Source organism: Diceros bicornis, chromosome 25 (genome assembly GCF_020826845.1).
Source record: "Diceros bicornis minor isolate mBicDic1 chromosome 25, mDicBic1.mat.cur, whole genome shotgun sequence".
Taxonomy (NCBI): Eukaryota; Metazoa; Chordata; class Mammalia; order Perissodactyla; family Rhinocerotidae; genus Diceros; species Diceros bicornis.
This window is the reverse complement of record NC_080764.1, coordinates 5,092,483-5,119,057: the sequence shown is the minus strand read 5'-3', so window position 1 is coordinate 5,119,057 and position 26,575 is coordinate 5,092,483. Positions and strand designations below refer to the sequence as shown.

The following is a 26,575-nucleotide window of genomic DNA, read 5'->3' as shown; positions in this document are numbered from 1 at the left end:
ATGATGACAACTTCCTCACAGGGTTGTTAGTGGGACTAAATGAAGGTCCCCACATGCAAAGTGCTTGGGGCACAACATGGGAAGCCCATTTCTGCTGCCTGGTTCACTCCTGAGTCACTGGCCCCACAGCGTTCTGGGCTCTGGGCCCCCAAAAGGTCACAGGCTGCTGAAATTCACAAGCCCAGCTTCTCTCACAAATGGGAGGCTTGCATGTGGGCTGAGGGTGGGGTGGGGTGGGGTATGTGAACAGCCAACTTTAAAACCAGTCAGAAAAAAATGTGCTAAGGAGAGAGGCAATCATTAACTCTGGCCAGCTTGGGCAGGGCAGGAGGGAGGATCCGGGAACGATGGGAAGGCTCGAAAGAGGAAATGGCTTTTGATCCTGTGGGTCTTGTTCCGGGAAGGGAAGGACTTCCAGTGGCAGAGAAAGAGAGGAGGGGGCCACCAGAATAATATGATCACCAGGGGACACTACACCAGCTGCGTGCCCCTGTGCCAAGCCCATTGATGCACAATCTCGTTTGGTCCTCTCAACCACCCCAGGAGGCCGGCACTACCAGCACCCCGCAGAACCGGGGCACAGATGGGCGAGGTCACAGGGCCTCACGGGATCCGAAGCCAAGCTGGTCTCAGCCTCCGGGGAAGAGTATTTCTTGGGGAGGGAAGAGCACGAGGAGGACACTCACTCATTCACAAGCATTTGGGCACCGATCGCGTGCCCAGTCCCGTTCTAGCTTCTGGGTGGACACAGCGGACAAGGTCCCGGCTCTCACGGGGGGGGGGGCAGTGACAGTAACAAAAATCTGTCCGTAATTTCAGAGAGTGATAAGAACTCTGAAAGAAAAGAACGCGGGGCTGGGGCGGAGAGTGGAGATTTCAGGTGGGCAGGGTCTTTGCAAGCAGCGCGTGTTTGGGGACCGGAGACCTGGCCGGATCCGGGCCCACCTGGGGTTGGAGGATTGAAATCGTGCATGATCGTGGTGCAGGACGTGACTGCAGGGGGACGCTTCCGATCGCACTCAAGGCGGCCACGTCCCTGCAGAGTGCGCGCGCCCCCATTTCGCAGACGAGGAAACTGAGGACACGAGCCGCGCACGGGGCAGACTCGGCTCAGACGCATACTGGGAAGCGCGAGCAGTGTCCACGCACGCGACTGCGCCTGCGCCGGAGATTCGGGGGGCGGGGCCGGCGGGGCGCGTTCTGGCTCCGCCCTCTTCCCGAGGCGGGGCCTCCGGCCTCCGCGGGGCCGTTGGTTTCGGGGCGGAACCTTCGCGCGGCAAGGGCGGGCGCGCTGGGGAAGGCTTTGCGGCGGCGCGGCGGCCGGCACCGTGGGAGTGGCGGGGAGGGCAGCGCGGTCGCGGCTCCGGCTCCGCCTCCCGCTCCGGCTGCGCCTCCCGTCCCGGTGCGCGCGCAGCCCCCGGCCCGGAGACCGCCTCGCCGAGACCCCGGAGATTGGGGACTGCGGAGCGGGAGGAGGCGGCGGGAGCGCGAGCGCCACCAGCGTCCCGGCGGCGCCGCAGGTGAGGCCCGGGGGCCCGGTCGGGAGCCCCTCAGGACCCCGAGACCCTCCGGAGCCGCCCCGGCCCCTCCGGACCGCGGACACTCTCGGGGTCCCCGGCCAGCTCCAGGACCCCGACAGACCTCGGTTCCAGGACCTCTTCTTCTCCCTCAGGACCCCCAGCCCCCTCAGGACCAGCCCCGGGCCCTCCGGACCCCCGTCTCCCAAGACCCTGCCTGTGGTCTGCGCCCTCTACTCTCGGGACTCAAACCCCGAAACCCTTCAGGATGTCCCCTGGACGCCGAGACCCCTGAGGGCCTCCGTCGCTCTGGGGCCCCCGACCCCTAGGATCCTCGGTTCCTGAGACCCCCTGAGGATCCCCTGAGGACCCCCAGACCGCCCCAGATCCTCCGGTCTCCAGGCCTCAGGCCCCCCCGCCGCGCAGGACCCCCCGCGCCCCCTCTCCGAGCCCCCGTCCGGGCCGCATCCCCGCCCTCGCCCCTGCCCCTCTCCACCCCTGCCCCTCTCCACCCCTGCCCCTCTCCACCCCTGCCCTGGGCTCGTCCCCTTTGGCCCCCTCTCCACGCTGGGCTCATGGCGGGGCTTCTCTCACCTCCGTCTGTGGACCCGGGGGCGTCTGTGCAAGTCTTCCCGGGGTTGGTGCATTTTTGATGATAATAGAAAAGAAGTAGAGGCCCCTAATGGGTCACCCGATGACCCTTTGTAACCAAGCAGAGGGTGCGGTCTGAGCGCCCCTATTTGCATTTGTGTTTACGGATGCATTGAGGCCAAGGCAGGGACAGTGTTTAACTTTTAATGCTCTTTGGTGAGACTCATATGGCCCCGCAGAAGAGTCTAGAGAACAGAGCTGATGTGGTGGAGGGAGGGAGGCAGAACTGAGGAGGCAAGGATCTTAGGGCCCATCCAGACGCTCTGAGGTTGTCTCCTCCTCCTAATGTTTTCTTTCTTGGAACTAACATTGTTTTTGAATGGCTGATGGTTTCCAGGATTTTGCACTGGAGCCAGAGAGGACACAGTCCCTGCTCTCAGGGCCTGGTTGGAGGGGGCGGTTAACCAAGTAGGTGGTTTTTGTATGGTGATAGTAATAGTGTAGTGGTGTTGAACTCAGCTGGGGTGGGGGTGGGATTCTCAGGAAGGGGCATATGGAGGGCTTCTTGGAGGAGAGAAGAGTGACGGTGATCAGGTGAGCTGATTTCTGAAGGCTGAGGTGGAGAAGTTTGCCAGGGTCCTTCCAGGCAAAAGCCTGTTTGTGAAAAGGCAGAGAGGCGGGCCACAGGGCCCCCCCGGATTTTGGAAACCAAGAAGTGTGGCTGGAGCATAGATTCATCCTGGGGGGTGGCTGGAGAGACATTGCCTGCCTTAGTGAGAGAGGTTCTCAGGGTGGTGTAGGAGGGACTCTCAGGTGGGGAGAATCCAGCTCTGTTCCCGGAGGCTCATGCCCTTGGCCCTTTCTTGAATTACGCTTCTACCATCCCCCTGAGTAAGTGATGAGCCACTCACAGCTGAAGGGCGACAGGAATTGGTCCAGGGAGAGGCGGGAGGGAAGTTCCCAGGAGGAGACCAGATGGGAGAAACTGGGGAGTTGAACAGAGTGCAGGGTTTGAGTCGGGGAGTGGCAAGAAAGGGGGCGTTCGAGGGGAGTCAGGACCAAAGCACTGGGAGCTTCTGAAGCCCAGCAGAGGATTTGGCACTGTAAGGGTGTGGGGGCCATTGAGGGGTTTAAGGAGGGTGTGAAGATGGGTTTTGTGTCTGTGAACAAGCACTGGCTGTGGGTGGGAGAATTGTTGGGAGGAGGCAGGACCACGTGGGAGATGGAGGCTACCTGGACCAGGGTGGTGGCAGTGGGGTTGTGGCTTCCTCAAGCATGGCTAAGCTTCTTAAGTCTAGACCCAAAAGACTGGTACTCCAGCTCTTTCCTATCTGAGCCTACAGTTTTCTGCTGGGGGATTGACTTGGGGGACTTTTTCTCCCTTCAGGCGAGGTTTTGTCCTTTTGCCTGTAGGGCAGGCAGTCCCCTAGGGCTTCACCAGGGTGACTGTCTCTGTGTCATGGTGAGCCCAGCGTCCACACAGGAGATGCCCATGTAGTCCAGGGCAGGGTGAAGAGAGGCTGACCCTCAGAAATGGGGCAGATCGTGGAGGGTTTGGAAGGTGGGCTTGGGGGTCCTGAAGGACATAGAAAGCCCTTGAAGGAGAGGCAAGTTCAGATGTGTTGTGTCAGAAATGTCACTCTGGAGACAGTGTGGCACTAGAAGGGCTCAAACTGGAAGCAGGGTGGCTCTCAGTGGTCTAGACAAGTTGTGAGGACTTGAAGGCAGTGGCATAGGGAGTGGATTAGAGAGAGATTTAGGAAGAGAAATCTCCAGGACTTGTTTGTTGCAGCCTGGACTTGGGCGAGGGAGACGCTAGGATAGCGCTGTACAGCAGAGCTTTCTGTGGTGACGCTGTTTGGTGTCTGTGCTCTCCAATACGCTCGCCACTGGTGGCTGTCAAGCACTTCAAATGTGACTGAGGAACTGAATTTTAAAATTATTTAATTTTAATTAATTAAATCCAAGAAGGATATCCCATCACATACATAGGGTGTAGTGGGAAACACATTGTTCTAGCCTTGTTCTTTTAAATGTTACCCCACTTTTAATGTTTCCAACAGCCAGGTGAGGTGTAAGATACCCTTTTCACAGATAAGGAAGTAGGGGCTCAGAGAGAGTAAGTAACTTACCCTTGTACTAAGGAGTACAGCGGTACCTGCCGTGTGACTTCTAAGGCCGGGCTCTTTCTACTACATCCTGCTTCCTTCCCCCGAGGGCCCGCAGCGGCTCCTTGCCGGGAGAACCAAATCCTCTGAGTGGTGGCCTTGTTTCCCCAGGTGCCCTCCTTATCTGTTCCCTGCCGGAGTGACCCCAGACAGTGATGTGATAAGCCAGCGTAGACCCAACAGAAAGCTGTTGTGAGCTGGTTGTTTCGCCGGAGGCTCCTTCCTGCTGCCTCAGATCTTCCTAGTGGCAGCTGTTTCTCTTAGCATTTCTGGAAAATGAATGGAGTAAGAAGCAGGTGCAGCTGCAGATCTGCCAAACTATGTGGCTTATTTGTAAAGATCGGTGGTAAAAAGAGGTAGAAACGAGTGCCTTACGTGAGGTTTTGGAGTCACAGTGGACCAGTTAGTGCCTGGGCTAGTGGCGAGATTATGGGCCACGAGCCAGAAGCAAGTTTCTAGCTTGCCCCTAACTCCTTGGGGCACTTGACCAAGTCACTACCTCTCAGAGTCTCAGTTTTCATGTCTATAAAATTAGAGTATTTGGCATCGCATAACCTTTAAGATTCCTCCAGCTCTAAAATTCTATAATTTTTGGGCCGGCCCGGTGGCGCAAGCGGTTAAGTGCGCGCGCTTCGCTGCGGCGGCCCGGGGTTCGCAGGGTCGGACCCTGGGTGCGCACCGACGCACCGCTTGGTAAGCCGTGCTGTGGCAGCATCCCATATAAAGTAGAGGAAGATGGCCACGGATGTTAGCCCAGGGCCACTCTTCCTCAAGAAAAAGGGAGGATTGGCATTGGATGTTAGCTCAGGGCTAGTCCTCCTCACAAAAAAAAAAAAAAGAATTCTATAATTTTGTTTCATTGGAGGTTTACTTTCTAGAACATCGCTTTTCCTCTTGGGGTGGAGAAATGCTGGTGGTTCGGCACGCCTCTGGCCTCTGGCCTCTGTGTTGGTGTGTTTTACCATCATCGGCTTACCATTAAGTAACACGTCTATTTGAGTTACGCGACGTGTCACATCTGATGGGCGAACTGTTAAACAGTGAACATGTTAGCGGTTGGCAGGGTTCCTAGTAAAATGTCAGGTATGTTTGTTTGCCATTCTGAGCTGCACTGATGTTAGGAGAAAACGTGCAAGACTGCATTTACTGTGTGGTTGGCCTCTTGAAAGGGCTTAATGTCTGCACCTCGGCCAGGTGAGAAGCAGCAATAATAGCACTTCCTAGGGTTGTGAGAGGATTAAATGAGATAATGCATGGAAAGTGCTTAGTCCTTTCCCTCAGTAGTCCTTAGTAAGGGTGCAGAAAGTGTCAGGAATTAGTGTTGCTTTTTGAACGAAACTGTGACCTTTACATTTTTTATCAGTGGTGGGGTTTGTTGTTTTCTCGATTTGAGTGGATATACCCAAGCAACTCTGGAGGCACTGGTTTCAAGAAGCAAATGAACACATTTTGGTCATTACAGAATAAGCATTTTTTTCTGTCATAATTCATTTTGACTGAATAAAAAGTGAACAAAAAGGTAGCATGTGTTCAAATTAAGGTTTTGTATTTTCTGTAGATTGAAGAAAACAATTCATCCTGAAGATCCCTTACTAGTAGTGGCTGGGGTTAAGTTTTACCAGAACTGTGGTTAAATTCCTGTGTAGTTGTAGTGGCTGCCTTGGGTTTCGTTTGCTAGCATGTCGAATTGCAAGCCCGCTGTCGCTGAGGGAGACAAGTTTACAGTAATAGATGAACAATTCACAGTTGACAAAGTACCTTTCAGGTATTCGACTCACTTAAAGTCTTCACCACAATCCAGTCAGTGATGTGGGTGATGGAATTCCCATTTGATAGATTTGGAAACTGAGGTTCAGAGAGGTCTCACGGCTGGGAATGTGGTGGCGTTTCCTTGTCTCCAGATTCTGGTTTTCTCCACCATCACTGCAGGGCTGCTTCAGGTGGAGTTGTCGGGGTTTGGGGGCTAATCCTCTCCTTGGCAGTTCAGGAAGCTTAATTTTTGTCCATGCGTGCCTTGTTTCCAGCTCAGGTGAACCTAGTCATGCTAATCACACGGGAAATACATCCCTCATCCAGATCCCAGATGACTCATTTGGGGTTAGAAGTATGGCTATCAGATGGACTTGAACACTTACTCTTGTTGCCCAGTGCTTTCTGCTTCCATGGCGCCCTTCCCAAGTCTACATGCGGAACCAGATTGCTGTGAAGAAGGCAGTTTGTGGGAATCAAATCAGAGTCAAGGGAGAGGACGGTGTTAACAAGCAGTGTGTGTCAGTGTCGTTGAGCTGGGCTAGCCGGGGCCACTCCTCTGTAAAATGCTGACAGGTGGAGACGGGCTGGGAGGTGCTTGCTTTATGGCTCCCAGGCGTCCAGGCCTGCCCAGGTGTAGTCAGAGTACAGTTGATAGGTTGTGGCCTCCCTAAGGACATTCCAGTCCTTGGGGGCCACACTGGTTGCCCGGATTACGCTTACTGCTAGTGCTGCCAAGCCTCCTGCCTGCTGAGTAGCACATTGATAAACGGTGTCTCCGTGACAGTAGCGAGTGGTGTTATTGAGTCACAGCCTGCTCTGTTGCCAGCCTTCACACCAATCAGGTCATTTGCAGTCACAGTGACCTGCGTCTGACTTTTCCCACAGATTCTGAGGCATCTTCTTCCATCACTCTATGGATCGACTACAGGTGAGTTAAAGCCAATACTTGGAGACTTTGGTGACTATCTGCAATATCCCCGCCCTGCTGTGGAGGAGGGACGTATTTGGAGCGTCTACCGCACGTGCACCCTTCCGTCAGTGTAATTAGGTGCTGTGTGCTCAGGAGCTCTCCTCATGCTCGTTCATACCACTCTAACCCAAATCACAGTTGATTTATGGAAAGAAATTAAGAGGTTATTCTGAGGACGTTTTTGAGTATCTCACAGACTTGAAACTGCTCATTCATGGTTTATGTTTGTTAAGTGAAGGTGTAGTTTGTAATAGAAAGTGATTAGTTTTAAGTTTTTTTATTATGCCACTTTTAATAATTACTATTCCTGATAAACATTTTTCTCCATCTCCCTCAAAACTTTCTGCACTCTTTCACTTATTGACCCGTTCTCCTTTTCTCTCTTGATTCTTCTGGCTTCTTTCCCGTCCCTCTGTTCTTTGTGGCAATGTAGAACGGTGGTGTAATGAGTGTTGCAGGCAACGGCCAGTTCTGCAGACGAGTGCCTGGTCTGGTTCAGCAGCTCCCCGCTGGCCTCGCTGGGGTCACTCGTGCAGTTGTGGTCATCTGGATGCTTGGCTGGTGCTGAGTAGTCCCAGGTGGCTTGGCTACTTCGCCAAAGTAGTCACTTGTCCATTTCCAGAGTCAGTGAGTGAGGCAGTCATTAACAGTCTAGCTCCGGGTCGGGCCGGGGGGGCTTTGTTTGCTAGCTGTAATAACATGTTCGGTGTTTGTAGTTTATTCTCTTTTGTGTTGGGCTCAGTTTCATGAACACTTATTTAGTGCTGGATGCTGGGGATTCAAAGAATGAGGCCGGCTCTGGCCACTCTGAAGCTAGTTCGTGAAATACTCATGATCTCAATTTTTTTTTTCTTTTTTTTTCCCCCAAGGCCCCAGTAGATAGTTGTACATCATAGTTGCACATCCTTCTAGTTGCTGTATGTGGGACGCGGCCTCAGCATGGCCGGAGAAGCGGTGCATCGGTGCGCGCCCGGGATCCGAACCCGGGCCGCCAGTAGCGGAGCGCGCGCACCTAACCACTAAGCCACGGGGCCGGCCCGCGTGATCTCAAATTTTAAGCAGAAAACATCCTGTTAAGACTTGTACTCGTGGCTTTAGATAAAAAGGACGGGAAGTGCTTATACAAATCTGTGCTGGGAACTGATTTTGCTTTCAGAAAATGCTGATAGGTCCCTGAAAAAAAATGGGTTGCTATGATGACTTGGCTTTGGGCCTGCAAACCGTGGAGACGACATGATCACCAAGGAAACCAAAAGATGCAGCTTCTCAAGGTCTCGGAAGGCTTTTGTTCCTGTTGTCTGGGATCTGACTGGCTTCGGAGAGAATGGCGTTGGGGTGGGAGCAGAGCGCCCGAGGCTTGTGCTAGCGGAACTTCTAGGGTCGGGTACTAATTGCTTTGGAAATCTCCGACTTGGCCCTTGGTTTAAAAACAAGGAGAGATTTGGGATACTTTCTAGGTTGTTGTGAGATTTGGCTCTGATGATTGTGCTGCTGAAAGAACAGGAAATGAGGTAATGTCTTTAAACATGTAGCCTTCCGACGAACTCGAAGTGTCTAAATATGGGCAGCTCTGCAGTTCATCAGTACAGAGTGATTGTGTTGAGTTTTAATATAGTTGGGTACTTCCTGTGTCGGCTGCTTTGACCCCAAAAGGTTCGCGTCAGTAGGAGGTCTGGAGGCGCATCTGCCTGTTGAGTTGGGCCTGTGCGATTCTGTCTGAGGTGCTGTCTGAGGAGCCAGCTGCAGACCACCCTCAGAGGGGCGGAGAGAGACGGTTGAGCGCTGAAACCAGCAGCAGACCCCAGGGAGCGCAGGCTCCCACCTGCTGCGTAAGGGTTCAGTCCCTACGGTGGTGACTTGTGCTTGTGGAAGACTTTGAAATCACTCAATTTTGGGGTTAAGTCTAGCGCACAAAAGTTTAATTTGTTCATACTTCTTTGCAGATGTGTAAATGCAATATTTAAGTTTTCGATTTGTAACTATAATCATTTGTATATGGAGAATCAAAAGCAGTTGAACAATAATTGAAAGAACTAGAAATAGATTTTTAAAGTTCTTTACCATGGTGACTATTTAAAAAATATTCTAAAATGTTGTGTAGAGCAGGATGAGATAAAAGACTCCTTCCCATAGGTGGGAAGGAGTAACTATTTTAAGGCGATGCGGATTATTTTGGGGAGCAGGGATGGGGGAGCAATTGGATTAGTCGACTGATAAGCATCCCATTGGCTTTTCACATGGGATTGGATAGGAATGACTCCGAGAGTCCCGTCCTGCAGTGGGAGGTTAAGAAAGGAAGTGGAGGGGTGCTCATTGACAGGCCAGAGCCGGAGCTGTTTGACTCAGCAATGTGAACTTCCAGAGCAGCTTTCATATGAGAGACTCCTGAACTTTCAAATCTTGGTCAGTTAGTAAGAATTCCTATTTTATAGTTGGTAAAACTGAGGATTGGTGAATAGTTAGGTCAGTCATTGAAATCTCAGGACTGAGGTTCAGGGTTGCTTATGCTGGGATTACATAATATAGTGGAAAACCCCAATATTTGTTACTTCCCTTAGAAAATATCTAGTAGGTTAAAAAAAAAAACAATTTGACCTTTGGTGCCTCTGATAGTAACTTGGCAGTGGGAAGGAGGAGAGGGTTGGGACCGGGCACCAGCCCTGACTGCCAGCCGTTGCCCTTGGGCTGGAGACAGGCATCTGTGAGCAGCGTTTTCTTGGCCTGCCGACTTGGTTTCTTAACATTTGGGGGAAGGTCACAGACACCTTTGGGAGTTTGATGGAAGCCCTGAACCCTTTCCTCCGGGGCGGGGGGAGGAGGTGGGGAATGTACCCAGGCACAAAGTTGTATACACATTTTCAGGGATATTCTTAGGATCCCATTTAGCTCTAAAATCTAATGATGCTTATAGACTGATTAAGCCTTGTCTCCTTACCCTGGAAAATTATTTTCAGTGACCTGATTCTAATTGAGGAGAACAAAAAACATTACACATGTAGAGGGGTGGTTTTCAACCAGTGCTGGTTAGGATATGGCAAAACAGACACTTCCCTATTCTGCTGGCCACTTTTCTGGAAAGCAGTTTGACAGTATGCACTGAGATATTTTACAGTGTTCATATTCTTTAACTCAGCAGTTCTGCTTCTCAGAAATCTCTCCTAAATAAGTAATTTCAAAATAGGTAAAAAGCTTTTGGCACAAAGACGGTTGTCAGGGTGTTGTAGTAACATCCGCGTTAGGGATGTAGATAATGATGGCATGTCGATAAGAGAGACTTTCGTGGATATAACTTTATGAATAGTTTTCAATAACATAAGGGAAATGCTTTTATTATAAGTCATGAAAAAAGTAGGATATAAACTATGGTCTCAAATGATCTGAAAATTTTGAAGGAAAATGTCCAGAGGGAAATACATAAATGCTAACAGTTATTGTTCATAGGTAGTAGGATTATGGGCTTTTTAAGCTTTGTTTTTCTGTATATTTCCTTGTTTACAGTAAATATTAGTTCTAGAATTAGAGAGGAAAGATGATTCTGGAAAAATTGTAGAATATGGACATAGTTTGGCAATAGAGACCTACTTAGTTTAAGATTCCTGTTTTATGTAAGCCAGGAATTGACCCTTTACTCTGGGTCTTTACTTTACTCTGCTTATTTCTTTGGACTGGATTTAGTATAGCCGAGGGGAGGCCTGGCCCCTCGGAAGACTTGCTGAGAAGTGTCATGTCCCTCTCGAGTATGACACTCAGAACCCTCGAGAGCACAGACACTCCCCTGAGAAACCCTGTCTGGCCCTGAGAAACCGTGTTACACTGTTTGCCGTTTTCTTCCTTCTGTGTTGAGTCTTTGTGTTCATGTCAGCTGGAAGCTCTTCTGGATAGAGTCATAAGGGGACCAGCATGAAGCCCCCAGCACCGCTCCCTGTCACCATCTGTACTCGGCGCATGGTTGTTTCCTTCCTGTTCTGCCCAGTGTAGAGCTACGGAGAATCTGAATTGCAGCCTTTGCCTGGCCTGATACAGCACACAGAGTTAGGAACGGTGGCTTAGGGAACATTCTGGATGTATGTTTTTTGTGTATGATGTTTTGCGGGTATTCTAATTTAAAGCAAGATCCAGGACCTTTAATTTTAATTCCAGCCTTAACTCTCTTCCAGGCTACTAATAAAACAGCTTTAGCTGGGAAGTAGAAGTCGCAGCTGACTAATTTTTCTCTTTAGGGCTCACAGATGGATTCAGTGGAAAAGACAACAACTAGAAGTGAACAGAAATCAAGGTAAGTGAAGTCAGCCACACCTTCCACTGGGTTCGTAGCATCCATCGGAGTCTGCTTGTGTGTTATTTAGTTATTATTCCACCTGCTAAGGCGGAAGTGGAGTGAGAACACTGGTCAGGAGGGATCTCAAGGGCCACGTAACCACCCTTTGCTTCAACATAAGAAACGTTCCAGAAGGCAGTTCTCCGTCTGCCCGAGGAGGTGACCGTAGCCTGGTCTCCACACCAAGCAGCGAGTGATCAGAGGGTCACGTCTAGGACGGGGTGCGGTGCTGCGTGGGAAGGAGCGCACACATATAAGTGGGCCGCGGTCGTGCTTGTCAGAGGGATGCGGGAGAGGCAGCCCTTTCCCTGGGGTGCGTTGGGGTTGGTAAGTGGCTGAAGACTGGCATTTTGTGAGGAATTTTCTGATGTGCCGCTGGGGCTGGGGATCTTTGGTCCTCGTAGTTTGTATGTGCAAGCTCTCTGCAGCTTCAAAGGAATGACAGTTGCTGAGCGTTCTGTTCACAAATACAGATCACGTCAGTGTGTGCTGACCAGCGTGGGGGCTCAGGATGAGCAAGACACGACTGTCCCCGAGTCCTTTCGGAATGACGATAGAACACGCGCAGTAAACGCACACGAGTAATTCACAGGCTTTATCTTTCAGTTAGCACCAAGCGGGGAGACGTGCATGTGTGCCCCTGCCCTGACGCCCCAGCTCCTCCCAGACTGCGCTGTTCTTCGTGGCTGCAGTGCTTCCATGTTGACTTGCATTCTCTCTCTGTTTTGAAGTAGAAAGTTTTTAAAAAGTCTCATCCGGAAACAGCCCCAGGAACTGCTCCTGGTCATTGGGACCGGTGTCAGTGCTGCAGTGGCCCCAGGGATCCCCGCCCTCTGCTCGTGGAGAAGCTGCATCGAGGCCATCATCGAGGCCGCAGAGCAGCTGGAGGTGCTTCACCCAGGGGACGTCGCCGAGTTCCGCAGGAAAGTGATGAAGGACCGGGACCTGCTGGTTGTCGCGCATGATCTGATCCGGAAGATGTCACCTGTAAGTTTTTTTCAAACAAGAACTTCAGGTTTCCCTGGGGCTAACTTGGTTCTGGGCCAGGTTGATGAATCTGTGAATCTAGTATTTAAATTTCTGCAAGGCTGCATTGTGCTCGTTTCTCAGCAGAGTCAGGCTGACGAGCCAGAAGTCTTTTAGTCTGTCGGATACCATCTCTTTAGACAGAGGTGATGCCAGGTACAGTGTGGGGCTCCTAAAATGGAGCCTGAATGTGTGAGATTGTCAAAGGGATGTCGTCCTACTGACTGGGGACAGACCTTATGGCTTCATAGTCACTTAGTGAAGGGTCTCCTTTAGGTATGGTTTTGGTCTAAGCAGGCCGGCCACATCTCTTCAGTTGACACGTGATTCCTAAAAAACATTTTAAGATGGGAGGAGTTAGAGCTTCTTTGTCTGCAGGTGGAAATGATCTAGTGGAGAGGAAGAGTGTAGTGATACAGGAGACGGTCACTGAGTGATGCCCTCGAGTCGGTGGGGCTGGTGTTGGAGGGGGTCGGCTTTAGACAGGTGCACAGCCAGGTCATCATCACACAGGTCAGCCGCGGTGTGTGGGCACAAACGCTGGGAAGCTAGACAATGTGGTAGAGGCTCATGGCAGGTTTCTTCTCGTTACTTCTGCATTTATTGAAGAAGCACACCCATCATCTGAGAGTCAGAGTGAGGAGGGGATGTTGGAGGATTAACAAGAGAAAGCATGAAAAAAGTACACAGTGGTCATCAGGGAGACTAAGAGAGTTTAGGCTGCTGTAAAAAGAGACCCAAAACTACATGGATTAAGTGTGGTTCCACTTATACTTCTCACAGAAGCATCTGGGTGGGCGGCCCCAGGAGAGCGTGGCGGCTTGACAGTGTGGGGACCAGGCTCCTCTTTCGTTGCTCCGCCGTCTTCGTGCAGCTTCCACTTCGTGCTCAGAGTTAGCTGCCCCAACTCCTGCTGTAAATGGGGGGCGTATCCCAGCTCGTGGGAGGGACGGGATGAAGTGCAGGGCGTGTGCCTCATCCCTGCAGGGGCCTGACGTGGGGGTCACATGTATCACTTCTGTCTTCATCCCGGTGGCCCGAGTTGTACACGTGGCTCTACCTAGCTTTACCAGCGTCTGGAAAGTATTTTTAGCTGGGTGACTACACCACATGTGGGTGTTCTATTAATAAGGGGCAACTAGCCTCAGAGGCCAGGGGTTGGCTGCTGCCTTTTTTTAAACTCAAGTTCTCCTGGCGCACAGCCACTCCCGTTCGTTTACATATCGTCCAGGGCTGCATTCATGCTTCGGCAGCAGAGTTGAGCAGTGGCAACAGAGACCGTGGGGCCGGGGAAGCCGAAAATAGCTGCTCTCTGGCCCTTCCTAGACAAGTTGCTGAGCCCAGCTTGGGCAGAAGAGGGGAAGAGCCAATGGGCCAGAGAAATGTCGCAGGCCTGCCGGGCAGCACCAAGGGCCCCTACTCATGAGGTCTGGCATTTGAAGAGAGTCCAGCTGGGCTGACACTTGTTTAACCAAGGAGATGAGTTCTTGGAGCTTTATTCTACTCTACTCTTTACTTTTGGGTATTTTTGAAAACTTCCATAGAAAAAGAGTTAAAGTGAGGCCCGTCAGAAAGGCTGTTTTTTCCCAGCTGTGTTCAACAGGTTGAGAACAGGTACGGCGTAAGCGGAGAGTTGGTTTTATCAACGTGGAGGGTTGGGGTTTTGCCAGGGAATTCCAGCAAAGCCAGGGAAGGGCGGGGAAGCTGAAAGCATACTCAAGGGAGAGCTGTAGTGATACACTGTGGAATCTAAGCTGCTTCCTGGGAGGAGTTAGGCCGCCAGGGGGTGAGAGACAGTGGCTCAGTGGAGCAGGTCAGTGGCGTGCAGGTCTCGATGGGCTTGAAGTTGTCCTGAGAGCCGAGGGGCTAGAGAGTTGGCCAGATGAAAGGGAGAGGCTGGACAGGGGGAGGCTGGACCAGAGGTTCTGGAAAGAAAGGGTCCCCTCTTGGTAATGAGAAGGTTTGGGATGTGGCTCTAGGCATGGATGGCTGAGATGGGACAAGATCGTTGAGGGAGAGTGGTGGAGGGATTTAGAGGCCATGACGCAGAAGGGATCATCTAAGTAGACGTGAAACCCGCTATGAACTCCGACAGAAGTACAGTGGAGAGACTCGATGGTGAGCCAGGTGCCCCCCACATCTTCACTGGTCCCAGGAGTGTGAGGGCTTCAGGGACGGGGAGACCCCGTTTTCCGTGGAGGAAGGAGGTGAATGTTCACAAAAGAGGATGGAGATGGGGAGTTTACTGGTGACAGACCCACTGGGAGCAGCGGAAGGGTTTTTGGGATTGGGGAGGGATAGGAGAGTGTCAGGAAAGGGAGTGCCCAGAGCCTTGGGATGGGGGTAATCTGGGAGTCCGTGACAGCTGACATAACTGGGGACACAGGGCGTGGGTGCTGAGTTCTGATGGACACTCCCAAGGCAGATGGTGATGGTGAGGGGAGGGCGGGCGGAGGTATGTCCTGTGAACGCACAGTCCAGGCTCCATTGCCCGTCCTGCCAGCCCTGGTGTGGAGACTGAGCAAGGGGTGGTCTTCCTGTGAGTGCATGGAACTTCTTGACCTCTGCATCCTCCTGGCTGCCACCCCCATTTCCCTAAGCCCTTCACAGCAGAACTCTTCAGAAGAGGTGTTTGTACTTGCTGTCACCAGTTGCTTACCTCCCCTCGCGGGTCCACCTCAGCCAGGCTCCACTGAAGCAGCCTTGTCCAGGCCACCAGTGAATGACCTTGGGTGCCACATCCAGGGCCAGGTCTCACTCCTCATCCTGTTCAGTCTCAGCAGTAAGACACACTGGCTTTCCACTGTTAAGATGCCATGAAGACACACCATTTCCTAGACCAGCGTGAGGAGAAAACCAGGACCTTTCCGCTCTCAGAGGGAAAGCTGAAGTCTGTTCCGTGGTCTTCAAGGCCACACACGATCTGGTCCAGGTCCCCTCTCTGGCCTCCCCTGCTGACAGGTCCCCTCACTCCTCTCCTGCCACGAGGGCCCCTTGCTCACCCTGAACCCACCAAGGCCCTTGCACTGGCTCTTCCCTCTGCTGAGAACACTCCAGAGGCCTCGCTTCCTTGGGGCTCTGCTGGGACTTCCCTCCTCTCAGAGGCCCCTGATGCCCTCTGCCCCGTGCTGCCTGTCCCTTTCTCTGCTTGACCTTTCCCCTGGCATTTACCACTCTTGACGTGTCACGTGTTTGCACAGTGTCTGTTTCCTTCCTCTAGAGTTTAATAAACTCTGAGGGCAGGGTTTTGTTTCTTTTTACACTGCGGTGTCCCCAGCACCCAGAGTACTGGCTGCTTAGGCGCCCGGCGGTTGTTGAGAGGTGATGTTCCGTAACTCCCGTTCACCTTCCCCAGCGCACAGGCGACACCAAGCCCAACTTCTTCCAGGACTGCCTGATGGAGATTTTCGACAACCTGGAGCAGCACATCCAGAACCCTCTGGTGCTGCAGTCCATCCTCAGCCTGATGGAGAGGGGCACCATGGTCCTGACCACCAACTATGACAACTTGCTGGAGATCTTCGGGCAGCAACAGAACAAGCCTATGGAGTCTTTGGATTTGAAGGACAAGACTAAGGTGCGGGCGGTGGGGGGGGCCTGGGGGGTGGGCGTGGCGGAAAGGGCCCTGTGGGTGATTGCAGGGCTGCAGGTGTGGAGGGAGCTTTCCTCTTGACGGCAGAAAATGAGCGAGAACAAGAGGTGCTGCTGTCAGCTCCCGGGCGCTCCTTCCCCGTGGAGCGTCTGAAGCTCGCTGCCAGCTTCCTCCGTGGGGAGCGGGAACAGAGGGCAATGCGTGTCCTGTCCCGAGACTCCTCCCGCTGTCACTCCCACTGTCCTTGGCGTCTGTCCTGCAGATCTGCAAGGGCTTCCCATCGGCATTTATTTATTGTAGGAAATATGGGTAATCAAGACAGTAGTTAAGAAAAGTGAAATCACCCACAGTCCTATCGCTGTGAATTTTGGTTAATTTGCTTTTTGTTTTTTTACAAATTGGGATTGCAATAATATGTAAAGTTTTTATCCTGGTTTTTTTTCCTTAAATATTATACTGTGAGCATTTTCCTGTCATTAAGGAATGTTTTTCCTTTTTTTGTGAGGAAGATTGGCCCTGAGCTAACATCTGTGCCCATCTTCCTCTATTTTGTATACGGGATGCTGCCACACAGGGCTTCGTGAGCTGTGCGTGAGTCCACGCCCAGGATTCAAGCCTGCGAACCCTGGGCCGCTGAAGCGGAGCCAGCGAACTTAACTGCTGTGCCACCAGGCCGGCCCCAAGCTGTTTTTAAAAGCGTGACTTTAAATGGCAATAGCGTTACAAGACTAAGTTATAACTGCCACCCTCCCTCTATCATTTTTTGCATATTTTCACAAGTATAAATACCGCTACAGTGAAAATCCTTACACTTCTGTGTCCCTCTGTTTATTTCTTTAGGATAAATTCCTAGAAGAGTTTTAGGGTCAAAGGGTATGAATATTTTAAAGACAGATGATATAAATTACCAAATCGTTTTCAAGAAAGATGACCGGTTTACACTCCCACCAGCTGTGTAACTGTGTATCCCTTTCCCGTATCTTGCCAATACCTCGTGTATGAAACACAGAACACATACACTTCACTCATTGGATAGGTGAACATTTCACATTTTTATTTCTTTTATTACTAAGGTTGGACATAGTTTCTTTCTTTCTTTCATTTTTTTTTTTTGGTGAGGAAGATCAGCCCTGAGCTAACATCCGATGCCAATCCTCCTCTTTTTTGCTGAGGAAGACTGGCCCTGGGCTAACATCCGTGCCCATCTTCCTCCACTGTACATGGGACTCCGCCACAGCATGTCTTGACAAGCGGTGTTACTTAGTAGTAATAACATAAAAATCTTGCCTGTCTGGTTCACTCCGGAGAGAGGTCTCAGCCCTGCTCTGTGACAAGGAAACTGGAGCAGGTAGAGACCCTGTCTCATTTGGGACCTGAGGAGGCATGAGGCCTGGGCTCAGGCCCCACGAGCTTCCCTCCGGCAGCCTTTCTCACGGAGCATGGCAAAGAAAGCACGATGGGGCGCAGGCCGTCTGCACCTGCGGGGTGCATGGGGACTCTGCTGACGCTGTCCTCACGGAGCAGTCACGCCCTTTCGAGCCATTAGTGACACGTGATAGAACACCTGCTCTGTGTGTCCCAGCACCGCGGTCCCATCTGTGAGGCTCGCTCCCTGTTGTAAACGGTGTCTCTGGAAATAAACTGCGGACGGCATATCACAGCAGTGCTGGCTGGCTCCTCTGCCTGCTTGTGTTGGTAGAGCTGCGGGTGTTTGGCTGGTGGTGCCAGTCCCGCCCGCTGATGTGAAACCCCCGGCGTGAAGCTGAAACGGAATAGACGTGGTGTGCATCTTCTTAAGGACCTTTGTTCTGTATCTTGAAATGAAATCAATGTAGAGCTAGTTGATAAATTATTTTTTCCATATATATTTTTTCTAGGTATAAAAACAATATATCCCTAAGCAGTAATTAAACACGTAACTTAGAAAGAAAGTCCTCATAATCAGTCTTAACAGTTTGCTGTAATCGCAGTTGTTAAAGGTGTTTTCCACGTAACAGTCTCTGTCTTTTTGATATGATATGACAGAGTAACTAGCGCTAAGAGCTGAGTTTCCCTGAGATTTTAAAGGTATAATTATAAAGTGAGACATCTCTCTTACTCTTTCCAACGTAGGTTTGAAAAACCACGAATCCAATTTTAGATGTTTTCCTCTTTTCTTGTGAGTAACACCAGGTTGTCTGTCTTTGTCTTGTCCTGATCTTTGGTAGGTCCTTCAGTGGGCAAGAGGACACATCAGGTACGGAGTCCTCCACATTCACGGCTTGTACACAGACCCCTGCGGGATGGTGCTGGATCCATCAGGATATAAGGATGTCACTCAAGACCCAGAAGTCATGGTACGGTACCGCCGAAATTAGGCATTGATGCTCCCATTGGGCCCCTGGTGCCACTGGCTGTTTGGAGGGGTCTGAGTAGTCTCCTGGCTCCGGGCATTCCCGCCCCTTGGTCCACGCAGCTGCCAGGGATGGGGCGTGCTGATGGGGTCCTCAGCTGGATCCCCGGGGCCTGGCATGGGCACCGGCACATTGAACAGATGCTGAGTAACCATGCAGTGACGCCGTTGCTCAGGGATGCAGTTGAGCATTTCTTCAGCATGACTTACAGGGCCCTGCACGGTCTGTCGTGTTTTTCTCTGGCCTCTCCTCCCTACTCAGTATGTTTCTGTGTTCATCCAGGCATCTTCTCTCCTTTCTCTACTTAGCAATCTCTTTAGCTTTCAAACCTACTTTTAAAGTTTCATTCTCTGTGAGGCATCTCTGATGTCCTAGACAAAATGAAGTGTGGAAAACGGCGTCCCAGCGTTTATGAACTCTTACGTAGCACTCATAAACGACCATGTCTTCAGGGCTTCAGTGCGAGCTTGGGGTCAGCACTGGCCTCCTCAGTGCCCATCCCCGGGCCTGTGGACCAGGGCCAGGTGTGGCCCAGTGGGTGACGGACTGGTGCCCGTCGGGGGCGTCAGTAACGCTGTTGGTGGGTTATAGGAATAGCTGTGCTGAGACAGAACCTCTCTCTGAGGTGTTAGGGTGTCGACTTGCTGAGTCTCTACTGCATGCTTGAGTGGCCCCACGTAATCTTTGCTGTGTCCACTCCCTTACGTCCCTGTCATGGGTCCCCTCCTCAGCTCTCCTGCCCTCATTCCCCAAAACCCTGTTCTCCTGGCACCAGGTCCCCCACCGAAGTTCCATCTGTGATCCATTGAGACAGACGTTACTTCCAGGGTGTTGCATGTACAGTTCTGAACCGGAAAAAATTTAATGTCCCTATTTGATGTTTTACTAGTTTAAAATTGTCCATAATTCTAGAAGATTTGAGTTGAAAGTGCACTGACAAGATGGACGGGTCGGGGAGGGGTGTGCAGTAGGTTAGTCTTATTCTGAGGCGCGTCTCCACTGGACATTGGTGGGGCCCTGGCCCGGTTACTCTGCCTGGAAAGGCAGAGGCGCCCGGGACTGTTTCCACACAGGCTGCGCTAGGTCGATCTGAGCACCAAGTCCAGAGTGTGCGCTGCCTTCCTAACTTTGTTCCTCCACGTGGCTCTTGGGAAAGGCCTGTTAGGGAGCAGATTTAAAAGTGCAGATATGTAACTTAATGGTTAGTCATAAGATCTTGCTTTCTTTCAGATGAGCATCCCTGTTTCTTTGTTGGTTTTTTCACAGGAAGTTCTCCAGAACTTGTACCGCACCAAATCTTTCCTGTTTGTGGGCTGTGGAGAGACCCTTCGGGATCAGATATTCCAAGCTCTCTTCCTTTACTCGGTGCCGAATAAGGTGGATTTAGAGCACTACATGGTTGTGCTCAAGGAGGATGAAGATCATTTCTTTAAGCATCAAGCAGACATGCTTTTGCATGGAATTAAAGTAGTGTCCTACGGGGACTGTTTTGACCATTTTCCGGGATATGTGCAAGACCTCACCACACAGATCTGCAAACAGCGAAGTCCAGGTAAGGGATTTCTTTTTCCTTTCAATACAGAAAACCCGTAGGCTTCTTCCAATTTTTTCCCAGATATAATATACACACCATAAAATGAAACTGAGATGTAATTTTACAAACCATTAAATTCACCAGTCTTTCAGTTATTTATTTATTTATTTATTTGAGGAAGATTGGCCCTGAGCTAACATCTGTTGCCAATCTTCCTATTTTTTTTTTCTTTTCTTTAATTCTCCCCAAAGCCCCCAGTACATAGTTGTATATCCTAGTTGTAGGTCCTTCTAGCTCTTCTATGTGGGGCGCTGCCTCAGCATAGCTTGATGAGCGGTAAGTATGTCTGTACCCAGGATCCGAACCAGCGAACCCCGGGTTGCCGAAGCAGAGGCGTGAACTTAACCACTGTGCCACCGGGCCAGCCCCCCAGTTATTTTTAAAAAATATCTCTGTGTGGTTTAAAAAATAGAAGATTGGGGTAACTGGTATGACTGTAATAGTCTGTACGTAGCACTTTAAAGCCGTGCTATAGTTGCCCACATTTACTTCTGCGTCAAATGGCACAGCACGCTTCAGGTTACCTTAACCAAGCGAGAACACTGCCGAGCAGCCTCACAGCTGTGACCCGGAGACCTGTCAAATGCAGACACCTCCCACCTTTGTCCTGTCACCACATTTAAAAGTTGAAACTGCCAAGGCACAAAATGATTTTATGAAGGCTTCTTTCTTTTTTTCAAATAACATCTTCTCCCTGTCCTGCTGAGTGAAACACACCTTTTGAGTAATTATCCTTGGCCCTTCCTTTGGGGTGTGGTTCATCTGCCAGGAATGACCAAGGTTATTGAGCAAGTCTTCAGTTGGTCATCTTGACATAAGGGCAGTTAATGGCTTTGAGTCTGTATCATAAAACATGGATGACGGCAAACTTGGAAAGGTCTGTGTGGACTGTAATTTAATTGTAATAGGAAACGCAGACGCCCGCCCACATGGTGGGATTTGGTTAAGCGCAGAGACAGCTGGATGTGACCAGCTGCGACCGGGAGGCCTAGAGGATGCTAAGATCGTGGGTAACTGCATGCACAGATAATCCGACAGTTTCATTTTTTCCCACTAGTCCTTTTCAGAATCATTGGCAAATAGCTAATCATTAGCAAAATGGACCAATTTAAGTTGCATTCCCATTAATAAAAGTGTAAGTAGGGTGGTAGCCAGTTTTTTACTAAGAGAAGGGAACTGTGTGTGCTGCGTCTCACGCTGCTGGGAGGTTTACATTCTTGACTGTATTTCATGCTGAGTCACAGCATCCGTTGCTGCTAAATAGGTGATCTCACAGATGACGAGACGAGCTCAGAGGTGAATAACCTGCCTAGTTAGTGCCCAGGTATTCTGAAGCTGGGATTGAGATCCTGGACTGACAGCAGGGGGAAATATACCGGTCAGCGTGTCCCCGGGCAGGCCCGTCTGCGTGGCTCTGGAGAGGGCAGTGGTTCTCCTCGTCTCTGCCCCGACCATCACCTCTCCTGCCTCCACACACCCCACTGCCTGGAGGACCAGGACCTGACATACATCCCCAGCGAGCTCGCTCTCCTGGAGCGTGCCCCTGAGCACCTTCCTGTCCCCACTCAGGCCCCTTTTCCAGGCCTGGCAGCTGAGTGGATTCGACAAGCTGCCCAGGGGCTGAAAGATCTTTTGGATTTGTGATCTGTGACCGTGTCCTTAAGGACATTTGTACTTATATTGGTAGGTTCTGTTCGGAGAGGATGGTGTCCCAGTGATGACGGTAGTAATAGTGACAGCAGGTACACACCCTGCTCCCTGGGTGCTGGGCGGCTCCAGAGCTTCACACATTAATTCGTTCAGGCCTCACGTCGTCCCGGGAAGGTGGAGAGGAGAGGGCGGTGATGAGCCCACGATTCCACAGCCTGCCCGAGCAGGTCCTGGTCCCGGGCCCCGTCACTGCCTCTCAGCAGGCCTCGCCCCGGCCAACCCGAGGAGGACGAGACCTGAGGTCCTGGCTCTGCTGACTGTTTTCCTTTCTTCTCCAGATGCTGATCGAGTGGACAGCACCACGTTGTTGGGTAAAGCAGATCTAGACTTTGACCAGCCTGACTTGTACTTACGAGTTCTGTTGCCTTCCTGCCACTATTTGCAAAATCACAGAAGTGTTTCTCACATAAACGTTTAGCCTGTGTTAAAACAGCCACCCCAGAGATCACACATAGCGGTGCCTTCATGATGGTCCCTGCCACAGTGAAGGGATTAAACATGCATCGCATCAACTGGGAAGCACAGCTTTGTCAAACAGGGGCCCTCTGCTGGCTCCTGAGAGTAATTTCCTGTCCTGGAACCGAGAGTTGCAGGGGAATCAGAACAAGATTCTATTTGTATGATACCATTTGGTCTAAGTGTGGTAGCTTTGACCCATCCCCTTCAGAAATCTTAACTGCAAAGGTTCTAAGCTTTCATGTAAAAATTTTCTATTTAATGCTTGTTTGAAATGTGAATGCTCTTCTTGGGGGGCTCACTCTGCCTGTTTGTGAGTTAACGAGCCATGACTGAGGTTAGGACTTCCTGGCATCCCCCTGGGGTGAGCTTGGCCCCAGGCTCCTCCACGCTGGTCGGTCAGTTGTGTTAGAAGGGGCTGCGGTCAGGGGAGCAGGGCATTGTGTGCGGCCCTGGGTTCCCTGCCTGTGTCTCAGCGGATCCATGGATAGCACAGTTCCTAGTGGTGGATGGGCTTCCGTTCAGGAATCATAACAGTTGCACTTTCCATCTGTACCTTATTTCCATGTGAAAGGACACATTTATTACACTTGCTTTCTTTGACTCCCAGAACCATCTTTTTCTTTTGAAAAAAGCATTAGCTTGATAAACATAATCTGTAGTGTATGGCAGGGATTACTGGGCCAGTAAAATCAGATTTATAAACTGGTCCTTAGAGGGTGGATTCTAGAATAGATAAGCTTTTTATCAAAAGTTTTCATCTTTCAGGTAACGCATGTCAGGACTGTGCGAAGAGGAAGTTAGAAGAGAATGGAATTGAAGTTTCAAAAAAACTCAGACCGTCAGATACAGGTAAAGCATTCGTCCTTTCTGTCGTGAGCCTATCACAGGTTCCCCTTCTTTGTAGGTGTTTCAGTCACAGGGCTTTATTTAACGCCCCTCGGCCCTGGGTGGAAGGAATGATGCCCAGGGGTACCCACTTCTACAAATTTGTTTTTTTAAGTTAGTATGTTATTGAAGAAAAGCACACAAAGAGAAAGTACACAAATTGTGAGGTCAGCCCAGTGAACGTTCAGAGTGAAACACCTGTGTTTCCCCTCCAGCTCGAGAGACAGAGCGTTGTGAGGAGCACCTTCCTGACTTGCCACTTTTCATCACCCCCCACCAACCAAGGGTGACCATGATCGTAACTCATGTCACCTTCATCTTCAGAGAAAACCACTTTAAGTCATTTGTTTTTTGTTACCTCTATCACTGAATGAGATTTATTTAAACTATTTAAAGATTTATTTAAACGATTTATTTAAATAGATCATCTCCATTGACTTTACGAAAGGTGACTTAGCTCACTCCTGTTGTCCCCTCCCTCTCCTTCTTCCAGGTTTGATAGTAAACGATTTCTAGTTCTTTAAATACTCTGCTTGTTTACATTATTCTGACTTCCCAGTATGAGGATTGGGCTGTAATGGACCCCTCCGCTTCTCACCTCCCCTTCCTCATCTCACCTCCTCAGCCCACCAGCTCTTAAAGCGGCAGTGTGATCACCAGGGTTACCGGACTAAAAGGAAATAAGCCCTCCAGGCCGTCTATAGGTTGATTCTAAATGTTGGAAAATAAAAGCATTTACTTTATTAAAACTGTAAATATTTTTCCTGGTTAGACAACTTGTGTGTTGTTAATGGGTTCAGTATCATGATTCCTGTGCCAGTTGCAGGACATGTTCTCAATATCAAGGTCAAATGTGTTTTTTTCCTTACATTCCATTAATTATGCTTCCATTTTTGATTGTGCATATTGGTGTTGCTTTTTATTTTTTGAGGAAAATAAAAATAACTCTTTCCCCATTGTCCAAAAAATAACGTTTCACAGTATTTTTAAATGTATGCATTCTCTCAGTCATACTGTCCCTTATTTCCTGAGACATCTTCTGACCTTCTGCCCCATTCTGGACTGCTGCCTACTTGTCACCCTGGAACGTCTCTTCCTTGCTCTCCTAGATCATTGCCCAGGTCTGCCTTCTTGCCCCCACCCCACTCAAACCTCCTCAGGTAGCTCCCACAGCCCCCATATGTGGAAGGAAGGTCAGCTCCCCTTAGAGAGCAGTGGGCAGGCCAGCCTGTGGGCTGGGGATCCCCTGGATACACCCACACCAGCAGCCTACTTCTCCTCAGCCAGTTATGTCTACTTCAAGAAAGCTCTCTGGTCTCTTTCTTGCAGAAAGCTTTGTCCTGTTCTGCATGTGGGTCAGAGATCAAGGTTCATCTTCTTAGTGCTGCTGACTCGTGCAGGCTGGAGAGCTCAGAGGAATGTGGCAGGCTCCCACCTGCACAGCAGTCCCTCTGTGCACATCCTCTGAGCCTTCATTCTTCTCTACACTTCAACAGACTCCCATGATATGTGTGTTGAAATTGCCCCCTCACTGACGACAACTACCCCCACACCCTAGTCCATTTAAGAAGGAGAAAAGCACTCATATTCATAGGTTGAGATTTCCACGGATCTTTGCAAACCTGATGTCATAATTTGTTGTGTTTTTTTGTGAGGAAGACTGTCCCTGAGCAAACATGTGTGTCAGTCTTCCTCTATTTTGTATGTGGGACACTGCCACAGCATGGCTTGCTGAGGGGTGTGAAGTCCGTGCCTGGGATCTGAACCTGTGAACCCCGGGGCCGCCAAAGCAGAGCACATGAACTTAACCACTACGCCACTAGCCTGGCCCATAATGTTATAATTTACTTTGTCCCTGATGGTACTTATAACTCACAAAGCCATCTCTAGACAATGGCTACTATTTCTGAGGCGTTTTCAAAGTCTTTAACACGTTTTCAGTCTTTAATAAGAAAATAAGACTTTTCAAAGTCTTTAATAAGAAAAACTGTAATCAGTTTCTGAAATAGAAATCCTATTGCAAATACTTTTTTAAGCTGAAATTTAACATTTTGGTATTCCTTTCTTTTTGTTTAAACAGATGATGCCGGAGGGTCTTGAAATTTTTAAAACCAATAAAACCTGCAACTTGAAAACCAGCCTTCTGTAACCACAGTGCCATACCCAAACGATGAGGAATGTTCAGAGAACTCCACACAGGATCTCTCAGTTCCAAACCATCATATACCCCAGAAGAGCCACGTGGGTGTGTGGCCCTTGGAGGCTGGGTGAAGAGTTCCACTATGTGTGTTTAGCTGCTCCGGAGGGGAAGCATACACACTTCAGGTGTCCTTTGTGAGGACAGATGGACAGCTACCTCAGGGACCAGACAGGCAGGAAGCGAGATAGGTGGTATTCCTGACGCCTGCTTGACATGCCCTTTGGTCAAGGTGGTTTTTTCTAATAAAAAGGGGAGAGTGAAGACTGTCCAAGCAACAGGAGTTGCCAAAGAGAAAATAAGAAACTAGACACTTACATTTTATAATTTTTATGTGGAAACATCTGTTACTGTAGAAAAAAATTGAAAAGTATGTTTGTTACATTGTTAAATAGTAAAGAACAAATGGATTCTGGAGGCACTGCTAGTGAGAAGGTACGTTTTTTAAAAGGAAGACTAGATCAGTAGCGCTTCTTTGGAATTATGAATTTTAGTAACTTCAGTTCCAAAGACCAGCAGGTCTAACTCACTAAGAAGTGGCGTCCCGAAGACCCGCAGGGCCTTTTCACAAGTGCAGTTCCATGCTGTGCAAGTCCGTTTTGTGACTGATAAGTGAGAGGTTACAAGTGGAGCACAAGACCAAGTTTTTAACTTTTAGTTAGAGTATAAATTCGAAGCTTTCCAAGTCTTTATTCTATGGGGTAAGGCCCAACCGTTCTGTTCTTATCTCTTAAAATTCTCTTCCCATGGCCCACGTGAAGGGGATTTGCAGAGTGAGGTGGGCAAAACTCGTGAAGGACCTGCAGCACTTTAAGCGTTTCCAGGGTTTAACCCAGGGCAGAAACAGTGCGCTGGGTGCAGGGCTGTTGCCTGGGGAGAGGCCTGCTTGGTTTCTGTTTCAGAGGCTGCCTATTTTTGATGTGACATTTCTTGCCACGCCCTGGGACACTCCCCATTGGTGGCACTGTAGCTCCCCACAGGTATAGAGAAAGTTAAGAACAGGAAACATAAGGTTGAGATGTGTAGGGAAGGAGAGAGAAGCCAGAGACCAGCTTAAGACCTTTTTTTCTTTTTGAAGCATGGAAAACAAATCTTTTATGTTACGTGGGTCATAAATAAAATTTTAACTTCAACTCTGTGCTCAACTTTTCTTCAGTTACGACAAGGCTTACTATAATGTATTTCATGAGAACTTTTACCTTGAGTGGCCACTCAATTGTGAAATCAATTAAGTGATTATTCGAATGTGTTTTAAATTTTTAGAAAGCAAACATGAATTGGTTTTTTTTTAAAGACGCATTTACAAAGTGCAGTCAGGGATGGATATCTGAATCTGAAAGCTGGCCAGACACAGGGTATAGCAATATGACAAGCATGGACAGTGATGTTGAACAGGATATCCA

The 26,575-nt window shown here is 49.9% G+C and overlaps 1 protein-coding gene across 10 annotated transcripts; it reads left to right on the top strand.

Annotated features, from left to right (window-relative positions):
- The first annotated feature begins 1,409 nt into the window (after positions 1-1,409).
- Positions 1,410-26,305, top strand: FAM118A (family with sequence similarity 118 member A). 10 transcript variants are annotated; one of them, XM_058568154.1, is made up of 10 exons: positions 1,413-1,520; positions 6,914-6,956; positions 11,219-11,274; positions 12,051-12,303; positions 15,698-15,919; positions 18,142-18,270; positions 19,594-19,879; positions 21,910-21,942; positions 22,856-22,939; positions 25,056-26,305. In XM_058568154.1, exons 2-10 carry the CDS (start codon positions 6,942-6,944, stop codon positions 25,073-25,075), a joined length of 1,098 nt encoding a protein of 365 aa, XP_058424137.1. In that variant the 5' UTR covers positions 1,413-1,520; positions 6,914-6,941; the 3' UTR covers positions 25,076-26,305. The 10 variants fall into 10 exon arrangements, 3 of the variants coding, with proteins under 3 accessions (XP_058424137.1, XP_058424136.1, XP_058424138.1); XM_058568153.1 differs by having other exon boundaries at positions 12,048-12,303; XR_009223878.1 differs by having other exon boundaries at positions 1,410-1,520; positions 12,048-12,303; positions 15,731-15,919; positions 21,910-22,939; positions 25,056-25,067.
- The last annotated feature ends 270 nt before the right edge of the window (positions 26,306-26,575 follow it).

Bases quoted from the DNA above. Each gene is read 5' to 3' on its own strand.
- FAM118A (XM_058568153.1), top strand. The intron at 12,304-15,697 runs GTAAGTTTTTTT...CACCTTCCCCAG, and splicing joins TGATCCGGAAGATGTCACCT to CGCACAGGCGACACCAAGCC. The intron at 21,943-22,855 runs GTAAAGCAGATC...TTCATCTTTCAG, and splicing joins GGACAGCACCACGTTGTTGG to GTAACGCATGTCAGGACTGT.